Genomic DNA, 18,922 nt, shown 5'->3' on the forward strand with positions numbered 1-18,922 from the left:
TTTCATTCTGTCGGGTCGGCTGCCGTGGCGCGCGCGGGGAGGGCGGTCCCCGAGAACTCACGCGGTAGTCTCGCGATATTATTCACGGCGCTTATCCGACATTCATCCCAGCGGGAGGGGGGGGGTCCCGGGGTCCTTCTTCCCACGAGACGTCAGCTGGGTCGCACAGCGGAAACCGAACATCCACTCGGAATGTAACGCGAGGAGGTAAAGGGACGTGCTTTCAAAAGTCTCCTGTTGGCAGGCGCTAGAAGAAGTGTGTTTCCGGTTGACTACTAATAAATACTTACGGTAACGGCATGTGTTGCGCACGGTAACAGGTTACATTACGAAAGGCGCATTTACCGTAAACTATCTCCAGCCAATGGCCGCGGCGCTTGTAGAGCGCGCGGGACCTCCCAACGGGGGCGTTAACGTCACGCGTCAGTTTTGGGGGTTTCGCTTCGCGTAGCTTAGCAACCGCGAACGAGCACCGGGCTCGAGCTCAAAGCTAACGTCCCACCGGGCTCGAGCTTAAGCTAACGTCCCACCGGGCTTCGAGCTCAAAGCTAACGTCCCACCGGGCTTCGAGCTCAAAGCTAACGTCCCACCGGGCTTCGAGCTCAAAGCTAACGTCCCACCGGGCTTCGAGCTCCAAGCTAACGTCCCACCGGGCTTCGAGCTCAAAGCTAACGTCCCACCGGGCTTCGAGCTCAAAGCTAACGTCCCACCGGGCTTCGAGCTCCAAGCTAACGTCCCACCGGGCTTCGAGCTCCAAGCTAACGTCCCACCGGGCTCGAGCTCAAAGCTAACGTCCCACCGGGCTTCGAGCTCAAAGCTAACGTCCCACCGGGCTCGAGCTCAAAGCTAACGTCCCACCGGGCTTCGAACTCAAAGCTAACGTCCCGCCGGGCTTCGAGCTCAAAGCTAACGTCCCACCGGGCTCGAGCTCAAAGCTAACGTCCCACCGGGCTTCGAGCTCAAAGCTAACGTCCCACCGGGCTTCGAGCTCAAAGCTAACGTCCCACCGGGCTTCGAGCTCAAAGCTAACGTCCCACCGGGCTTCGAGCTCAAAGCTAACGTCCCACCGGGCTTCGAGCTCAAAGCTAACGTCCCACCGGGCTTCGAGCTCAAAGCTAACGTCCCACCGGGCTTCGAGCTCAAAGCTAACGTCCCACCGGGCTTCGAGCTCAAAGCTAACGTCCCACCGGGCTTCGAGCTCAAAGCTAACGTCTCACCGGGCTCGAGCCGGGCTCGAGCTCAAAGCTAACGTCCCACCGGGCTTCGAGCTCAAAGCTAACGTCCCACCGGGCTTCGAGCTCAAAGCTAACGTCCCACCGGGCTTCGAGCTCAAAGCTAACGTCCCACCGGGCTTCGAGCTCAAAGCTAACGTCCCACCGGGCTTCGAGCTCAAAGCTAACGTCCCACCGGGCTCGAGCTCAAAGCTAACGTCCCACCGGGCTCGAGCTCAAAGCTAACGTCCCACCGGGCTCGAGCTCAAAGCTAACGTCCCACCGGGCTCGAGCTCAAAGCTAACGTCCCACCGGGCTTCGAGCTCAAAGCTAACGTCCCACCGGGCTTCGAGCTCAAAGCTAACGTCCCACCGGGCTTCGAGCTCAAAGCTAACGTCCCACCGGGCTTCGAGCTCATAGCTAACGTCCCACCGGGCTCGAGCTCAAAGCTAACGTCCCACCGGGCTTCGAGCTCAAAGCTAACGTCCCACCGGGCTTCGAGCTCAAAGCTAACGTCCCACCGGGCTCGAGCTCAAAGCTAACGTCCCACCGGGCTTCGAGCTCAAAGCTAACGTCCCACCGGGCTTCGAGCTCAAAGCTAACGTCCCACCGGGCTCGAGCTCAAAGCTAACGTCCCACCGGGCTTCAAGCTCAAAGCTAACGTCCCACCGGGCTTCGAGCTCAAAGCTAACGTCCCACCGGGCTTCGAGCTCAAAGCTAACGTCCCACCGGGCTTCGAGCTCAAAGCTAACGTCCCACCGGGCTTCGAGCTCAAAGCTAACGTCCCACCGGGCTCGAGCTCAAAGCTAACGTCCCACCGGGCTTCGAGCTCAAAGCTAACGTCCCACCGGGCTTCGAGCTCAAAGCTAACGTCCCACCGGGCTTCGAGCTCAAAGCTAACGTCCCACCGGGCTTCGAGCTCAAAGCTAACGTCCCACCGGGCTCGAGCTCAAAGCTAACGTCCCACCGGGCTCGAGCTCAAAGCTAACGTCCCACCGGGCTCGAGCTCAAAGCTAACGTCCCATCGGGCTCGAGCCGGGCTCGAGCTCAAAGCTAACGTCCCACAGGGCTCGAGCTCAAAGCTAACGTCTCACCGGGCTCGAGCCGGGCTCGAGCTCAAAGCTAACGTCCCACCGGGCTTCGAGCTCAAAGCTAACGTCCCACCGGGCTTCGAGCTAAAAGCTAACGTCCCACCGGGCTTCGAGCTAAAAGCTAACGTCCCACCGGGCTCGAGCTCAAAGCTAACGTCCCACCGGGCTCGAGCCGGGCTCGAGCTCAAAGCTAACGTCCCACCGGGCTCGAGCTCAAAGCTAACGTCTCACCGGGCTCGAGCCGGGCTCGAGCTCAAAGCTAACGTCCCACCGGGCTTCGAGCTCAAAGCTAACGTCCCACCGGGCTTCGAGCTCAAAGCTAACGTCCCACCGGGCTTCGAGCTCAAAGCTAACGTCCCACCGGGCTTCGAGCTCAAAGCTAACGTCCCACCGGGCTTCGAGCTCAAAGCTAACGTCCCACCGGGCTCGAGCTCAAAGCTAACGTCCCACCGGGCTCGAGCTCAAAGCTAACGTCCCACCGGGCTCGAGCCGGGCTCGAGCTCAAAGCTAACGTCCCACAGGGCTCGAGCTCAAAGCTAACGTCTCACCGGGCTCGAGCTCAAAGCTAACGTCCCACCGGGCTCGAGCTCAAAGCTAACGTCCCACCGGGCTCGAGCTCAAGCTAACGTCCCACCGGGCTCGAGCTCAAAGACGTCTTTCAACGTCTGCGCGTTCACGCTACAGGGCGCCGCAGAAAACGCCGGTCATTCCCCACGTGCTGGGACGGTGGTTTGAATGCTGTTAAGCAGAGACGGATAGAGACAGATGTCCCGACGCTTAATCCATCATCTGGATCTCTGCTGTCACCCTCAAATGAAAGCGTGGCTCTATCTGCTTGTGCTTTCTGGTGGAGACCAGAGCAAATAATGCAGAAGGTGGTTTTATCTGGTGATGTTCTCTGGGACTCTATGCGACCTTGCAGAGTAGAAGTTATTTGGGGGGATTCTAAATATTCGGCATTCTCCAACCATTCGAATTCAATAGTCAACGTTGTATAAGGAAATCATGCACGTAAAAAATAAGAACCTGAGACTGAGACGGATATCTTTGCTGTAGACAGCTGTACGGTTATTATTACATGAATGAACTATATGTAAACAGGCGTGTAGAAAACGACTGAGGTGTAATACATGTTGCAATACACACACATACACGCACGCACATCTGAGCGGGTGTAAAGCGGATAGTTTAAGTAAATAAAGGCAGCGGGAAAAGGTCAAAGGGATCACGTGGAGTGAAGCGTTCTGGCCCGTGGGTGATGTTTGTACCTGAGCCTTGGCGCTGCTGTATCCCGTCGGCCTTCTTGTTGCACTGCTGAGGGCGACGGTGCCGTAGAAGTAACCGTTGAGCCTTCCGACTGCTGTTCTATTTGTGCCCTGATGATGATGATGATGATGATGATGATGATGATGATGATGATGATGGTGGTGGTGGGGGGAGTTCAAGCCGGGTCGCGCCTGACCTGAAGCTGCTGACTCTCTCCAGCAGAGAGAGCTTCAGGCTCTAGCCTCCCCCTCTGGAGGTTGTCTCACTGCAGTCAGTCCACGGAGGAAGCTCAGGATCCACTCGGGGAAGGCGTTGTTTCGTCCCAGCTCTCTGAGCGTAATGACTTACTTTAGAGTTGCAATCGACATTGAATGCTCAATGATCAGGTGACCGGTAAGTGAATTGATGTGGGTCCAGTGAGAAAGGAGGGGAGGAAGATGTTGACTAATAGTGGATCCGGCCAGTAGACATTGAGGCAGATGGCTTAGGACTTATGGGGGAGCGGGAACAACGGTGGTCGTTTTTACACATGTGGACACTACAGACTGGAGCAGACATACATTTTTTATGAACATATAACCGCCAGTCCATCTGCACACGCACCTGTGATGTCATCAGGTTTAGATGCCCTGCGTGGATTAGCATCTGCTCACATCTGTGCGGATGTTATTAGAGGACCGCAGTCCTGGTCCTTTAGTACCTCCTCGGGCTGGTCTCAAAGTGGACACAGACCGTGTCCTGCTCATCTGAGAGCGATGCGGACGTTGCCTCAGCACCAAACACCAAAGAGTTATCTAATTATATGGCATGCTGATGTTGTACATGCAATGCTGATGAGATCAGAGAACATTGGGGGAAGGTTTGTCAAATCAGTGGTCTGACTTTAGTGCACCTATAATTTTTTAATTTAAAAATTTAAAATGTCCTCTCCACTGTGTCGAACTTGCAGAGGTGTAATGTAGTAGTATTGGAGTATTTTCATCATTAACATTTTTTTTTTATAACATTTGTTTCGTCTATTTTCCCTCCTCCCGCTGTGGGGGATGCAAGTGGGATCCGTGTTGTTGTAATTAACGAGCGACGTCAATGAATTGCATCGCCGGCAAACGGGAGAACTCAAAAGTGCGAGCCTGCAGGAGGGCACGCGAAGGCACCACCGCTCTGATCCAGTCGAGCACGCGGCCGCGCGCCGCTTCAACGTCCCCCCGGTGACTCCGAGCGACTCTCCGGCCGCCTTTTCCCACTCGTTTTGCCGCTTTTTTCCCCCCGAGGCGCGCCTGCAGGGTTTCGAGCAGCAGCAGCAGCAGCAGCAGCAGCAGAGTCCGAATCCCGGTTTGCGTTCGCGGAACGATGCCGCGGAAGTTGCAAAGTGATGAGCGAGGATGCTGACGCTTTGCCGGGAGGCTCGCAGGGCTTCTGCGCCGCGGTCATCCCGCAGCTCATCCCCTGCTGCTTTGTCTCCACTTGGCCCTCCGACGCCGACCGGTAGGTTAACCGCCGGCTTTCGGCTCCGTCACCGTGATTCACCGATTGCTGTTGTAGTGACCCAGAAAGAAACCCGCCGGCCGAACTCGTCCGACTGTGGACTCGCTGGGGAATTTGGCTTAATAGTGATTTGATGATATATAACGGAACGGCAGTGAAGGCGCCCCCCCCCCCCCCCCCCCCCCACACACCTCAATATTCCTCATGATGTAAACAAAGAAATGATAATCTTCGGCCTTTTTGTTACCATTGATAACCATGGATATCCAATATTATGCATCATTGCACCGGGTTTCCACCCAGACTGCAGCAAAGAGCAGCCTCTTTGCCCTTGCCCGCCTGTGTGTTGGTGTCAGAAGCTCCTAAATAATAGATGGGACCCTAACCCCCTGGGCCCCTCCCTTCATGCTTTTAATAGCCTGCCAGGAGGCCTCGCGTTTTTACCTCATTTGTTGCGTTTTAAGTGTCCGTTGTCTTAATTTCACACCTGAAGCACCAAGGGCCATTGACCCTCAGCACAAAAAATGGAAATGGTGATATGGTCGTGGGGGGGGGGGGGCAGGGAACCCGTTTAAAATGTCCCACCTCTTGTTCTCGCTGTCTTTGTGAGATGTTGTCTGCTGTAAAGTTGCATTGCCATGTGAAAGATGAGAGGGGAGTGAGGGTCCTTTGTTCCCGGCCCACCGGCCGCCTGCCCGTTTGGCTTCTGGCTTTTGACATTTCTGCCAGCCGTTCAGATCCCATTCCGATCTCTGGTGAGGCCCCGGTGATTAATACATGCGGATTACAATCACTCTGCTCTCAGAACAGGTTACTTGTGTCAATGGTGCCTTGAGTTAAATGTATCCCCCGTGGTAAGATCGCTCGCTGGTCTCTGCCTCTTTCAAACCCATCAGTGGAGGTTTTTCAGCGGATATGATGACCCTTGTCTTCAAGGACATTGCCTGTCTGCTGCTGTGCTGCGACGCTGATATATTATACACAATAAATAGCTGGCTCTTGGTTTCTGAAATGTTCAGTAGTTTAATTTGAGTATTTCCATGTCGTTGTGCCGATGGAAACACATTTAGAAGAATTGTTCCTGTCTTGAGGGAGAACGCTGTAACCAGCAGCCGTTAATGTGATATTACAGCCACTAAAAGGACTCGTTTTCAGATTGTTATTAAAAGTGTCTGTCAACATTATGGAAAGGACCCCCACAGATGCATAAATCCTCTAACATCTTCTGCTTGATCCGCTCTCTTGGTGACTGTCCAAGGTCCACTGGGACACTCTTCTGTGGTCCCAGACCCGCATCACCACTCGGCTGAGCCTCATGGCCTTGAAGCAGCTGTAGTGTTCCCTCAATAATGGACCGAATTCGGAAAGGTTGTCTCCCATCAGTCAATTACGCCCCAAACCCTGGGGAGTAGTTTGAAAAATACCCAGTACCCGGCCGGGCGTCTCTCAGAACCGGCCTCTTCACTAGGCGGTTTGCATACAGGGACAAGATGTCAAACAATTCCCATCACCTCTTGACCGGTTCTCCGGTGATCCCCGACTCCTGAGGGTACATTGGTCCTGTGCACAAGATACATGTTTAAGTGCTCTGTGAGGTGGCGGGGCTTCTTGCGTAGATTGCATGAACCCCTCCAGGAAGCATCACCTGCTGTGAGTTTAGAAGACGGTAAACTGCTGAGGACCTCTCTGGGTTTAAGTGAGTGTTTTTTTATACTCAACTTAGTTTCACATGGCTTCACATTTGTGTGGCACTGCAGCACTGGACTGCACACTTTTCACAGGCTCTGCACTCTGAGAGCAAACCTTCAGCCCTGAGCCATTTCTGCACAACTCTGTGTGAGTGTGTACTTTCATCGCCGAGTCCTTTTATTGTATGATGACAATAATGAATGAGTGTGAGGGCCCAGAGAGGATCTACTGTCTCTCTCTCTCTCTGTCACCTGGAACCATGAGTCATGCTTCGGCTTCAGTACGATTAGCAGTGTCATCCTTGGACTTGAAGTTGTGATCCTATCAAACTTTTATGGCAGTTCGGAATTTATATTCTCCTCCCTGTTCCCCGTAGCTGTTAACCTGTGGCGGCTGGTAGAATTCTTTCTTTTGTAGGGCACGCCAGTCAGTTTCACCAAACATCCCAGTGTGAGTCAATGCAAAAAAGGTGTGTATGTGTCCAATCAATATTCCGTATATGATATAAATACCATATCGTTACTATTCTAAATATAGATATCATGAATAGCATTTGATGCATATATTATAATGAAGAATACGTATAAAACAATATAAAATAGAACATGTGTATATACACATATATGGGAGGGGACTAGGGGGTATCACTGGTGCAGAGTTCAGCAGGGTAGGCGCCGTTGGTCCGGCGGCGGAGGGCCCTGTAGCGCCTCCCAGAGGGGAGGCGGGCAAACCGTCCATGGCCGTGGGGAGAGTCGTCCTTCACGATGCTGCGCGCCCTCCGCAGACATCTTCTGTGCTGGACCGTCTCGGCGGTGGGGAGGGAGGAAGCAGTGATGCGCTGGGCATTTTTCACCCTCCGGAGAGATTTGCGGTCCGCAACAGAGCCGACTGCCGTGACACACTGTGATGCAGTTGGTGAGGCGGTAGAAGTTCACCAGGATGTCAGGGGACAGATGAGCCTTCTTCAGTCTCCTCAGGAAGAAGAGGCGCTGCTGAGCCTTCTTGACCAGGGTTGAGGTGTTGAGGGTCCAAGAGAGGTCCTCGGAGACGTGGACACCCTGGAACTAGCAATACGCTCCACCTCCGTCCCGTTGATGCAGATATGGGGGTGTGTGCGTGTTGGTTTTCCTGAAGTCCACAATGATCTCCTTGGTCTTCAGTGCCAGGTTGTTGTTGGCGAACACCACACAGCCAAGTGCTGGACCTCGTTCCTGTAGGCCGACTCATCGTTGTTGCTGATGAGGCCGATCACCGTTGTGTCGTCTGCAAACTTGACAATGTTGTTGGAACTATGTACAGGTCTGAAGTCGTAGGTGAAGAGGGAGTAGAGAAGAGGGCCCAGCACGCAGCCTTGTGGGACGCCGGTGTTGAGGATGAGCGTTAGGGAGGTGTGGTTCTCTAAAACACCTCGACAGATTGGGGTCTGTTGGTTAGGAAGTCCAGCATCCAGTATATCCAGTATCAGTATATATGTATATGTATCAGGAAGCTAAACACCGCGTTAGCATGACTGCATCCAGCTAGCTAAACATCCCCTTGTAGCATCTCTATAGCAGCTTCCCTTTTACGCCGCTACGTGGTGTGATTGTAAGGTCAGGCTGATCTGGGTCCAGCTGTTTTACCTCTAGTTTCTCCACCAAAGTTCTTCTCTCAAACGGCTCTTTGAGCAGAGAATGTGCCGACTTCGTAATGGTTCTTCTTGGAGGAATACTGCTCGTGCTCGCCATTGTTATGTTTCTGTTGTTAAAACGTCGTGTCACAAGACGGGCCCTGGCGAGAGCGCAGCGTTGGGCTAGCCGAGACATGCAGGCATGCGGAGAGGACGTGCAGGAAAAGCATATATTTTGTGCAGATATCTTATTTTGCGGGTGACACGGTGGCGTGGTGGTTAGCACTGTCGCCTCACAGCAAGAAGGTCCTAGGTTCGACTCCGCCAATTGACCTTTCTGTGTGGATGGATCTTATTTTGCAAATATTACTTGGTATATTCCAGTTTTCAAGTCGTGTGCTGTGACCACAGAGCCCTCAAACAATGATGATCCTCGGGTGTCCCTCCCTCATGTCCTTTAAGAACTTCAAGCCCTTTGCTGTGGAGGATTCCAACCAAGTATCTGCCACAGCGCTCAGCAAGAAGCTTCATCTCCCCAAGCTGTTCATGTTCATAACTCAGACTTCATCTCTCCACCAGTGAGCAGCAGTGGGGTTTGCCAGTACTGGACCGGCAGCAGGCCGGCACCATGAGTGTGTACGGGGCCGGTGGCGGTGCCGCCGGCGGGGCCAGAGAGAGAGGAGCAGCAGAACATTACCGGGACCAGCAGCGGCGTTCCAGTGACCGCTCCCGTGACTCCTCCCACGAGAGAGGAGAGAGCCAGCTGACGCCGTGCATCAGGAATGTCACCTCCCCCACGCAGCAGCACGGTGAGCAGGACATCGAGAAGACATAGTTGTTTTCCAAGTGACACAGCCCCACTGTGTGTGTGTGTCTCACTGTGTCCACTTCTTTCCCACAGACCGCGAACGCGGCGACGGAGGCTCCTCCTCCAGGTCCTCCAGTCCCCGCCCTCCCAGGGTTTCCGTTCCCTATTCTCACCTTAGCGGGCCTCTTATCGGGGGCCACCTTCCGTGGCCCCTGGTTCCTCCCGGAGCGGAACGCCTCTCACAGCCAGCGGCGCCCGGTCCGTGCGACATGGTCTACGTGTATGACCTCTGCAGCAAAGAGGGGCACCGCAGCGGCCTGCGGCTCGGCGAAAGAGTCACGCTCATCGTGGATAACACACGATTCGTGGTGGACCCCGCCATCTTCACAGCTCAACCTAACACCATGCTGGGCAGGTAATGCGTTCATTGGATAAGCTGCATTGCTGTGAGGAGGAAGAGCAGCCTTCCCGGTGAAGCTTTGCCTGGCCGATCACACTGTATTTATGCCAATTCCCTCATGACTAAGCTATAAAGAAGCACATATTATTGTATCTAGTATTCATGCAAATGTGTACGTAACAATCAGCATAGAAAGATTCTGAGAAGTTCTATTCATTTTCAAAATCAACTGACTAAACAAGCAAAGCAGTTGAGGTTATTCGGTCAGGATAAGAGCCATTGATTGATTGTGATCATGTGTTTAAACTATTGAAAGTACTATTCAAATGTCCTCAATTTCTGTAACGTGCTTTGAATCTGTGGAGACCATAAAACAAGCAGCAGCAGCAGGTAGAATCTCCCCTTTTACCCGTTTATTTAATTTAATTTAATATTTCTCTTATTATATTGTATATAATGTGTATCTTTTTATTCTATTTTCTTCCCTGTACATGCTGCTGTGATACCAAAATTTCCCTCTTGAGGGATCAATAAAGTATCCATCTATCTCTATCTATCTAAACACCCGTTTGCTGTTTCAGGATGTTTGGTTCTGGGCGGGACACCAACTTCACACGGCCCAATGAGAAAGGGGAGTTTGAGGTGGCCGATGGCATCAGCTCCACCGTCTTCAGAGCCATTCTGGTGAGTCTGCTTCTTCCTCTGTGGGGTCAGAGGTCAGAGCTCAGAGCAGCTACGTGTTTTCTCTTCACTTCCTCCCCATTCTTTCACCTTTCCTCTGCCTTGTTCCCGGGGGGGATCAAAGTCCTCTTGAGACGTTCATTTGTTTCGCGGTATTTGTTTTTCCCGATTAAACTCATTGACAACAAACACACCCGGCGGCCACCTGACAGCGGTTCACCGCCCTCTCGCCAACGCGCATCGCAACTGGCCCGGCGAGCCACCTTGTTGCCGCGGTGGCTGTTGTGGCTGCTGGTGTGTCCTTTTTTTTTTTGATCTAACTTACATCGGAATTTTCAAAACCAAAAACCCTCCAAACAGACACGGCTCCTCTCTCGTCTGTGGTCTCTTGTGTTCCTCCCGTCCTCTTTAAGCGTGTTTTTATGTAGCAACATAGTTTCTTCTTGTTGTGATAGCAGGCGAGCTGTACCCAGCATGCAGTTCAGCGGGGTCATTTTATTAATGTAAAATTATTAGTGGTACAAATGTTTTATGTCACAGACTATTGTTGTGGTGTTTTTACCCCGTTACAGATCGTTAGTCATGGATCATAAATGATTAAATTCCCTTTTAATTATTTTAATTTATTTAATGTATTTAGTAATTTATTTTAATCATTTAAAAAAACAGGTTTTTTTCTTTATGTATATTTCTCACCGTAGAAAGAAAAAAAGTCACTTTTAGACCATGTATATAGAAAGAACATAAAAGCGCTTTTTATTCTAAGAACGGATGGAGCGATGTGAGGGGAGGTAAATAATGTATGTGCATGTCCACCCTGGACTACGCAGTTAAAGTAACGCTCAGCAGAATCATTCCTAGATCTTTAATTATCAAATTATCTTCTTCCTCTGTTTCCCAATTTCTACTTTAGACTGTCAGCATATGCTCATTTCATAATGAGTCTATTCAGAAAGTTCTGTGGCATTACGTCATTGACTCTCTTTGGTCAGTTGAATGAATGCATAACTGCTGGTGATTGGCACACGGTGATGGAAATATACATATTTTGAACATTCAGTACAAATGAATCAAGATGCTGCGATTGTGCACACGTGATCAGCTAATGCTTATTGAGGTGTACTCTACCAGCAGTGCGCGATAGTCTCATTTAACGGCAGCTGTTCTTCCACTAGCGTGTCCTGCTGCTTTTATAGCCTTTCTGTGACGTTTCTACCCCCAGAGCTCCATTACTTCCCACGTTGACTATGTTTTTGCTTTGAAGTGGCTAACATTGTTAATGTTAACCCACAGCAACACTAGTTGCTACCACATTAGAATACGTGCTAATATCTGTGTTAGATGCTAATGTGCTATATTAACGCACTACACCGTGATGAAGCAGTATAAAGAATAGACGCTTAAATACCTTCTCCAATGTGTCTCTTACGCGTTGATAAAGCTTTGCACCAACCACGGACATGGACACAATTACTGTCCGGCAGGTTTTCTCATCTTTCACTCTGACTTGTATGGTAAATGAACTTGCATTTATGAAATAAGCATTATTATTATTCCCACATTTCCACCCATTCAGACACTGATGCCAGCGGTTACCAAGCTAAATTTCATTTTTCTGACAGACTGAAGCAGCAGTCTCCAGACATCTGGAGACTGCAATCTCAGACAGTACTGGCTTCAAAGCAGAGTCCTCATTAAACAACTGACATTTCTTAACCCCAGCACTTTCGGGTCGTATGCAGTTTGGCTTTAGAACAAATCATTGCACCAAAACTACTAACTTAATGGAGCAAATTAAATCAAGGCTTGACAAAGGAGAAGTAGTTTGTGCTGTATTTTTAGATTTCACTAAAACCTTCGATACAGTCCTCATCAATCATTTTGTTAAAATGTTGTGATGTACTGTCCAAAAACAGGAAATGGTACACGGGTGTTTCACAAGAGTCAGTGTTAGATCCCTTCTTGTTTAGTTTACATACCAATGATCTCCCTGAACATTGTCATGATGTAGAATTGCAAACCTGTGCAGATGACACTGTTGTTTAGACGCATGTAAAAACTGCTGAGTTAGCAGCTGCCAAGCTAACAAATGTGTTGGAGAGGATCACACACAGACCTTTACTATAAACTTGAGCCAGCCCATACTATACACCTGAGCCAGCCCTAACTATACACCTGAGACAACTATACAGCTGAGCCAGCCCTAACCATGCACTTAAGCCAGCCCTAACTATATACCTGAACCAGCCCATAATATAAACTTGAGCCAGCCCATACTATACACCTGAGCCAGCCCTAACTATACACCTGAGACAACTAAACAGCTGAGCCAGCCCTAACCATGCACTTAAGCCAGCCCTAACTATATACCTGAGCCAGCCCATAATATAAACTTGAGCCAGCCCATACTATACACCTGAGCCAGCCCTAACTATATACCTGAGCCAGCCCATAATATAAACTTGAGCCAGCCCATACTATACACCTGAGCCAACTATACACCTGAGCCAACTATACACCTGAGCCAGCCCTAACCATGCACTTGAGCCAGCCCTAACTATAAACTTGAGCAAGCCCATAACATAAACCTGAGCCAGCCCTAACCATGCACTTAAGCCAGCCCTAACTATATACCTGAGCCAGCCCAGACTATACACCTGAGCCAGCCCTAACTATATACCTGAGCCAGCCCATAATATAAACTTGAGCCAGCCCATACTATACACCTGAGCCAGCCCTAACTATACACCTGAGACAACTATATACCTGAGACAACTATACACCTGAGCCAGCCCTAACCATGCACTTGAGCCAGCCCTAACTATAAACTTGAGCCAGCCCATAACATAAACCTGAGCCAGCCCTAACCATGCACTTAAGCCAGCCCAAAATATATACCTGAGCCAGCCCCTAACTATAAACCCGGATCAGCTGTAATTATAAGTCAAAAGCCTACTCTTCAGGAATTCATCTCAAAACATTCCTGTCAATAATCTTTTTACACAGTTATGAGTTCGTAAGACCTTTTAAGTCAGAAAATATTCCCACCACAAAGTCCATTTCATGTTCATGAGCTTTCAATCACATCATGTTTGTAAAGTGCTCCGAAAAAAATGGAAATGCGATAGGATTGAAAGCTTCAGGGCAGCTACTGATGAACCTTTCACAGCTGCCAACTGATTTATTCAAGGTCAACACTCTAAACGTTGTACCTATTAATGAGCATAACACTTGATTAAGATAGTAGATATAGTATTGTTACAGTGCGGAGGCGGTTTTAAGCTCATACATTGTATTTGTAGTCACGACCCAGAGATGGACCAATCCATCAAATACCGAGAGCAGCCAGATGGGGGGAGGTTGCAGCAGCATGTCGAGTTGTTCATTGGAGAACAATAGAACGACACCAAAGACGGGCTGCTCCTAACATGCGTCAGGATCGCATTGACAGTAGCAGTGGTTGTAGAATGGATTACAAAGAGGAGTAAGGGGGAAAGAAGTAGAGCACAGGAAGTGAGCGTTGCGCTCTGTGTGCACAGCCCCTCCTCCTCGTTTCTAACGCAGCCTTCATCCGCTGTGAGCGGCTCAGCTGATGGAGACCGGACGGAGAGAGGAGCATGGAGGGAAAGTGACGTCGTTAGCTTTAGCCGCCCTCTATCGGTCCTTCTCTCTCCTCTGTGACGTTGCTGGTTGTTGCTTTCATCAAAGCTCACTCTCATCCCTCCCTTTCCTCTTCCTCTCCCTCCCTCCCTCCCTCTCTCTCTGCTACCCGTGTGACTGAAGCATCAATAATGGCGTCTTGTTTTTTTTCCCATGCCTGTGTGTTTGTGTGAACACCCGCCGGTCCACTCGCTTATTCATCTGTGTGTGTGTGCGCTGCTGAAAATGGCAGGATTACTACAAGTCGGGGATAATCCGCTGCCCTGACGGCGTCTCCATTCCCGAGCTGAGGGAGGCATGTGACTACCTCTGTATCGCCTTCAACTACAGCACCATCAAGTGCAGAGACCTCAGTGAGTACACGGCACTGCACGGACACATTGTTTAGCTGTTAAGCTTCTCTGAAGTTCTCGTGTAGAGCTGAAGCATTGGCTGGTTGTGTTGACACCAGTTTAGTGAGTGTGAAGCGCAGCTAGTTGTTTTCATTAGGAATACGCAACATAAGTAAGTAGCAATGCAATGATGATATCGGATGGACCTTTGATGACTTACTATTCCATGGAAAGGCTTGTGTGTTTGTGCTATCTCTCTGTTGGCGTGTGGGAGGAGGCTGCTCTGTGTGTGTGTTTGGCTCTAAGTAGGTCATGATTAGCCGTGAGATGTAACGCTGGTTATTCAGCTGGCCACATAACAAACGGGGGCCAGCGGGTCTCCTCCCACCAACAAGGTGGGCTTTGTCAGGGGACTGTATTTTAAATCAAGCTCAGTCTTGGGTAGACCCACACTAAGGCCTCACATAAACCTGTTTTTCTTCGTATTGCTTCATCGTATCGACAAATATGTATAATCATACTGTGTATAAGCAGTTCTAAAGATCATGGGTGTTCCACCAGGCCCGGCCCTCGGCCCACTTCTGTACACTGTCCTTCCAGTTAAAGCCGCACTTGGCTGTGCGCGTGTGTGTGTGTGTGTGTGTCCCACGTCCTGTCCTCACCGGTGTCCCCGCGGTCCCTCCTCAGGCGCCCTGATGCACGAGCTGTCCAACGACGGCGCCCGCCATCAGTTTGAGTGTTACCTGGAGGAGATGGTGCTGCCGCTGATGGTGGCCAGCGCTCAGAGCGGCGAGAGGGAGTGTCACGTGGTGGTGCTGACCGACGACGACGTGGTGGACTGGGACGAGGAGTACCCGCCCCAGATGGGAGAGGAGTACTCGCAGAGTAAGTCCCCATAGCCCATTTAAGCACCTCCCCTTTCTGTTACTGCTGCCACTGTGTCAAAGCTCTGGAATATCAGAGAGTTTAGGAGCGGATGAGTTGTGAATGCGGTAGATTCCCCAGGTGAACATCTGGGCAAGTCAACATATTTATTGTTATTGTTGTTTAATCAGCCTCAGTTTAGTGCCGATCCTCTCTGTGACCTTTATCAGGGACCGAGGTCATCAGAAAGAAGATGGTCTGATCTGTAACAAATGGAACAAACAGGCGTAGTTGTTCAGAGGACAACAAGACAATAACCAACAAACATTTTCTGTTGAGGACTTGGACACATTTCCTGAAGCCCATCGAATAGACGCTGATGAGGGAGAATAAGTTGACACGTTTTTACCCACATAACAATATGTAAAGGTTACAAAGTATCAATGAGTTAGTAACTTTATAAATAGAGTAGTTTCAGCTGCGTTATGTGCCACTTCTTTAAAGGTCAAGTTAGCGTCTGTTCATTAAAGGTGTTTTGATTTCGGGGACATCCCTCCGCCTGCTGGCGTCACTGACCCCAGGTCAGGGTCTTCCCGGGACACTGTATATTGACAGACTGGGGGGAGGGGGGGGTCAGAGGGCACGCGGACTCATTGGGGCTCCATGATGGAGGACTGATGAGTTGATTTCCTCTGTTCCCCTCCAGTCATCTACAGCACCAAACTGTACCGCTTCTTCAAGTACATCGAGAACCGGGACGTGGCCAAGTCCGTTCTGAAGGACCGAGGACTGAAGAAGATCCGACTGGGAATAGAAGGTGATGGTTTGGTTCTGTTCTCTCACACCAGTTGTTCCAGTCCCTCCAGCAAGTGTGCTGCTGAGATATATATAGTCTGAGCATCCATTGAGCCACTAGTCGTCTCTGCAGCTGTTCTGAACCCGGAGAACCCGCAAGTGTTTCCACGGCGACCCCAACACAAAGTGTTTAAGTGTTAGCGCCATCCAAGCGCTAAGAACTTATTGATCAATCTAGGCCGCTGTTTTACAGCTGGCTCTGTGCCGCATCTTTTACCGGTCGGTCCCTGGACACCTGCACATTAGCGAGTGTTAAACCACGAGGCCATTAGCGCTTACCGTACCATCGCTACGCTAACCTTCACATGTGGCTCCAGATGAGCGCGCTGCCCCAGCTGGTCCCTGCCAAGGTTATTATTATAGTTTTGAATTTTTCACTAGTTTTTGTTTTTATTTTGTTTTGACTTTTTGTTTTCAATTTCAGTTTAGTTTTAATTAGTTTTTAAAGCGGGTTTGCTAGTTTTAGTTTAGTTTTTATTAGTTTCAGTATTAGTTTTAGTCTTTACCGCAGAATGTAACAGACCGGGGGGGGGGGGGAGTCAGGGAAGCTTCATTTTTTGCTTGCAAAACAAAATGCTCAAAATGAATTGTAGATACAAGCTATAATAAGTAATAAAAACTCCATTTAAAAAATTTATTTAGGACAGATGAACAGCCATCCCCAAAAGACAACTATGGAATATATGTCAGTCAGCGTGTGTTTGTGTCATTAACCAGAAAAATTCCACTGAACACAACAATATCAACAACAGAACATAAAATGTAGATATGGGTACAAATATGTAAACAGTCTACACAAGATGCAATAGACTAAAGACACACGTGAACAGCATGTACTAAACCCATTAATGAGCCACACAGGACATTGCTTGGGAGTCTCAGAGAGCTCAATCTGAAAAAAATCTAAAACCCAATAAAAACTCTAGAGCAGCGATTCCCAAAGTGTGGTCATTTACAATAAATAAATAACGTTTTTTAATTTTCAATTTTTAAAAGTTTGAAATTAATATAAAAATATTTATGATGCAGCAGATTAGTTATGTTAAACATTAGTTGATGAAGCACAAACAATTTAAACGGACAGATTAATAAAACAATAAGGCTCTTGTCCGCCTGTCGTTGTTCAACAAACGCGGCGCCCTCTTGTGGTATTAAAGTAAATATACCGCATTTTCCGCACTCCAAGGCGCATTTAAAAGGCTTTAACTTCAAACGACAGTGCCTTATAATCCGGAACGCCTTATATATATGGATCTATTGGTTAATTGACGGCGCCCTTTTCTCTACAGTAGCTGAACCATCTTAACGGGGGAAAATAAGTTATTCTAAAAGCAGCCGAAGATTTAAGGCGTGGATGGCGAGGGGGGGCGGACGCACCTCACGGCATCGATCGGACCTTGAACGCACCGTCTCCCCCTCACTGTCAGAAAGAACAACAGCGAGCGCGTAGAAAACTCCTTCGAGCAACGAAGTTCACGTTTCGCAAGCGAGCAAATACCTCGCGGAGACTGACTTTTGCCCGCGGATATTTGATTTTGGTTAAATTCTTAAGGTCATTTAATCATGTTTTGATCAGAGTTGTGATTAAAGGTTTCGGTGGGCCGCCAAAGACATTTTCTCTATAATTCTATTTTATTTTAGTTTCGTAAAGACACAATACCGTTTCAGTTAGTTATCGTTTTTTTATAAAGTTTTTATTTTTATTTTAGTTAACGAAAAAAAAAATCCCGCCTCGTTTTCGTTAACGCTAATAACCTTGGTCCCTGCAGGCTACCCCACCTACAAAGAGAAGGTGAAGCGGCGTCCCGGAGGGCGCCCCGAGGTCATCTACAACTACGTCCAGCGTCCCTTCATCCGCATGTCCTGGGAGAAGGAGGAAGGGAAGAGCCGCCACGTGGACTTCCAGTGCGTCAAGTCCAAGTCCAGCAGCAACCTGATCGCGCCCGCCGCAGACATGCCCCAGGTCCAGCTGGTGGTCATGCAGCCCCCGGGGCCGCAGGGGGAGGAGCTGGACGCCGTCAACGACGCCCACCAGCAGGCGCTCGGACCGGGCCCGGAGAACATCGCTGGCCCCCAAGCACCGCTAGGCCGCGAGGGTCCGAACCAGCAGGCCCAGGAGGCTCCTCCCCCCGGTCTGCCCCACGGCAACCAGCGGCAGGGCGGCGGCGGCGGCTACACTCAGGCCACCTACCACTACGAGCCGGACCCGGACACCCCCTCCCCCTCCGCATGACGCCGGAGACACGTCATGTGACCTACAGATGCTCCACGTAGAACTAAACAAACATGGCAAGTCAGACCCAGGAACCCGACAGCCAATAAGCACACAACTTTCACGATGAAGCACCTCCGGCCACTGGATGCTGGACAGTGTGAAGGCAGACTGTGTCCCCCCGACCCCCCGACCCCCCAAACCCCCCCAGCAAAGCACCCCTTTGCCTTGTGTTGCACCGCTGCTGCAGCCTTTCTCAGTCAGCACACGTTCTTTATTTATCTGTGTGTGTGTGTGGATTTCAGTGCCTCTTTAGTCCAGCTTCACTTTACTTGAGGGAAGTCAGTTGGATTTGAGGGTCCACTGTGTCTCATCTTCGTTGCTGTCCACACGAGGAGCCGTCCTCCGGTCCCACGTCTCCGGCGTCCCGGCTGAGCGGCTCTGAGCCGCTTCGTCACTGCTGAGAGTCGAGCACACGTTGTTTTCTAATAAATTATGTTCACAAACGCCGCCTCCTTATTTCCACCTGGTGCCTAAAGGAAAGTCTCTCCTCACTGCATATAGATATTATGTATTTGGAAGAACTTACACAAGTATGTAGCAACTGCAAGGTAAGTAAACCATGTGCTCATAAAGAATAAGACAAGATACAGAACATTATAAACCAAGAGCTCAATTTGAATGATTCAGTGCAGAATAACCGGAAACCGTGTCTTGATTATTTTGGAATGAAGAGATAAATGCAACAATTCCTTGACA

The 18,922-nt window shown here is 49.9% G+C and overlaps 1 protein-coding gene across 2 annotated transcripts; it reads left to right on the plus strand.

Annotated features, from left to right (window-relative positions):
• The first annotated feature begins 101 nt into the window (after nt 1–101).
• On the plus strand, nt 102–18,669 carry LOC120809085 (BTB/POZ domain-containing protein 10). Of its 2 annotated transcripts, none has more exons than XM_040162668.2 (8): nt 102–207; nt 8,931–9,160; nt 9,253–9,574; nt 10,141–10,243; nt 14,133–14,253; nt 14,920–15,117; nt 15,803–15,913; nt 17,721–18,669. In XM_040162668.2, exons 2-8 carry the CDS (start codon nt 8,980–8,982, stop codon nt 18,182–18,184), a joined length of 1,500 nt encoding a protein of 499 aa, XP_040018602.2. In that variant the 5' UTR covers nt 102–207; nt 8,931–8,979; the 3' UTR covers nt 18,185–18,669. The 2 variants fall into 2 exon arrangements, with proteins under 2 accessions (XP_040018602.2, XP_040018601.2); XM_040162667.2 differs by lacking the exon at nt 102–207 and adding an exon at nt 2,954–5,053.
• Nucleotides 18,670–18,922: the final 253 nt, after the last annotated feature.

The sequence above is a fragment of the Gasterosteus aculeatus genome, chromosome Y (assembly GCF_964276395.1).
Source record: "Gasterosteus aculeatus chromosome Y, fGasAcu3.hap1.1, whole genome shotgun sequence".
Taxonomy (NCBI): Eukaryota; Metazoa; Chordata; class Actinopteri; order Perciformes; family Gasterosteidae; genus Gasterosteus; species Gasterosteus aculeatus.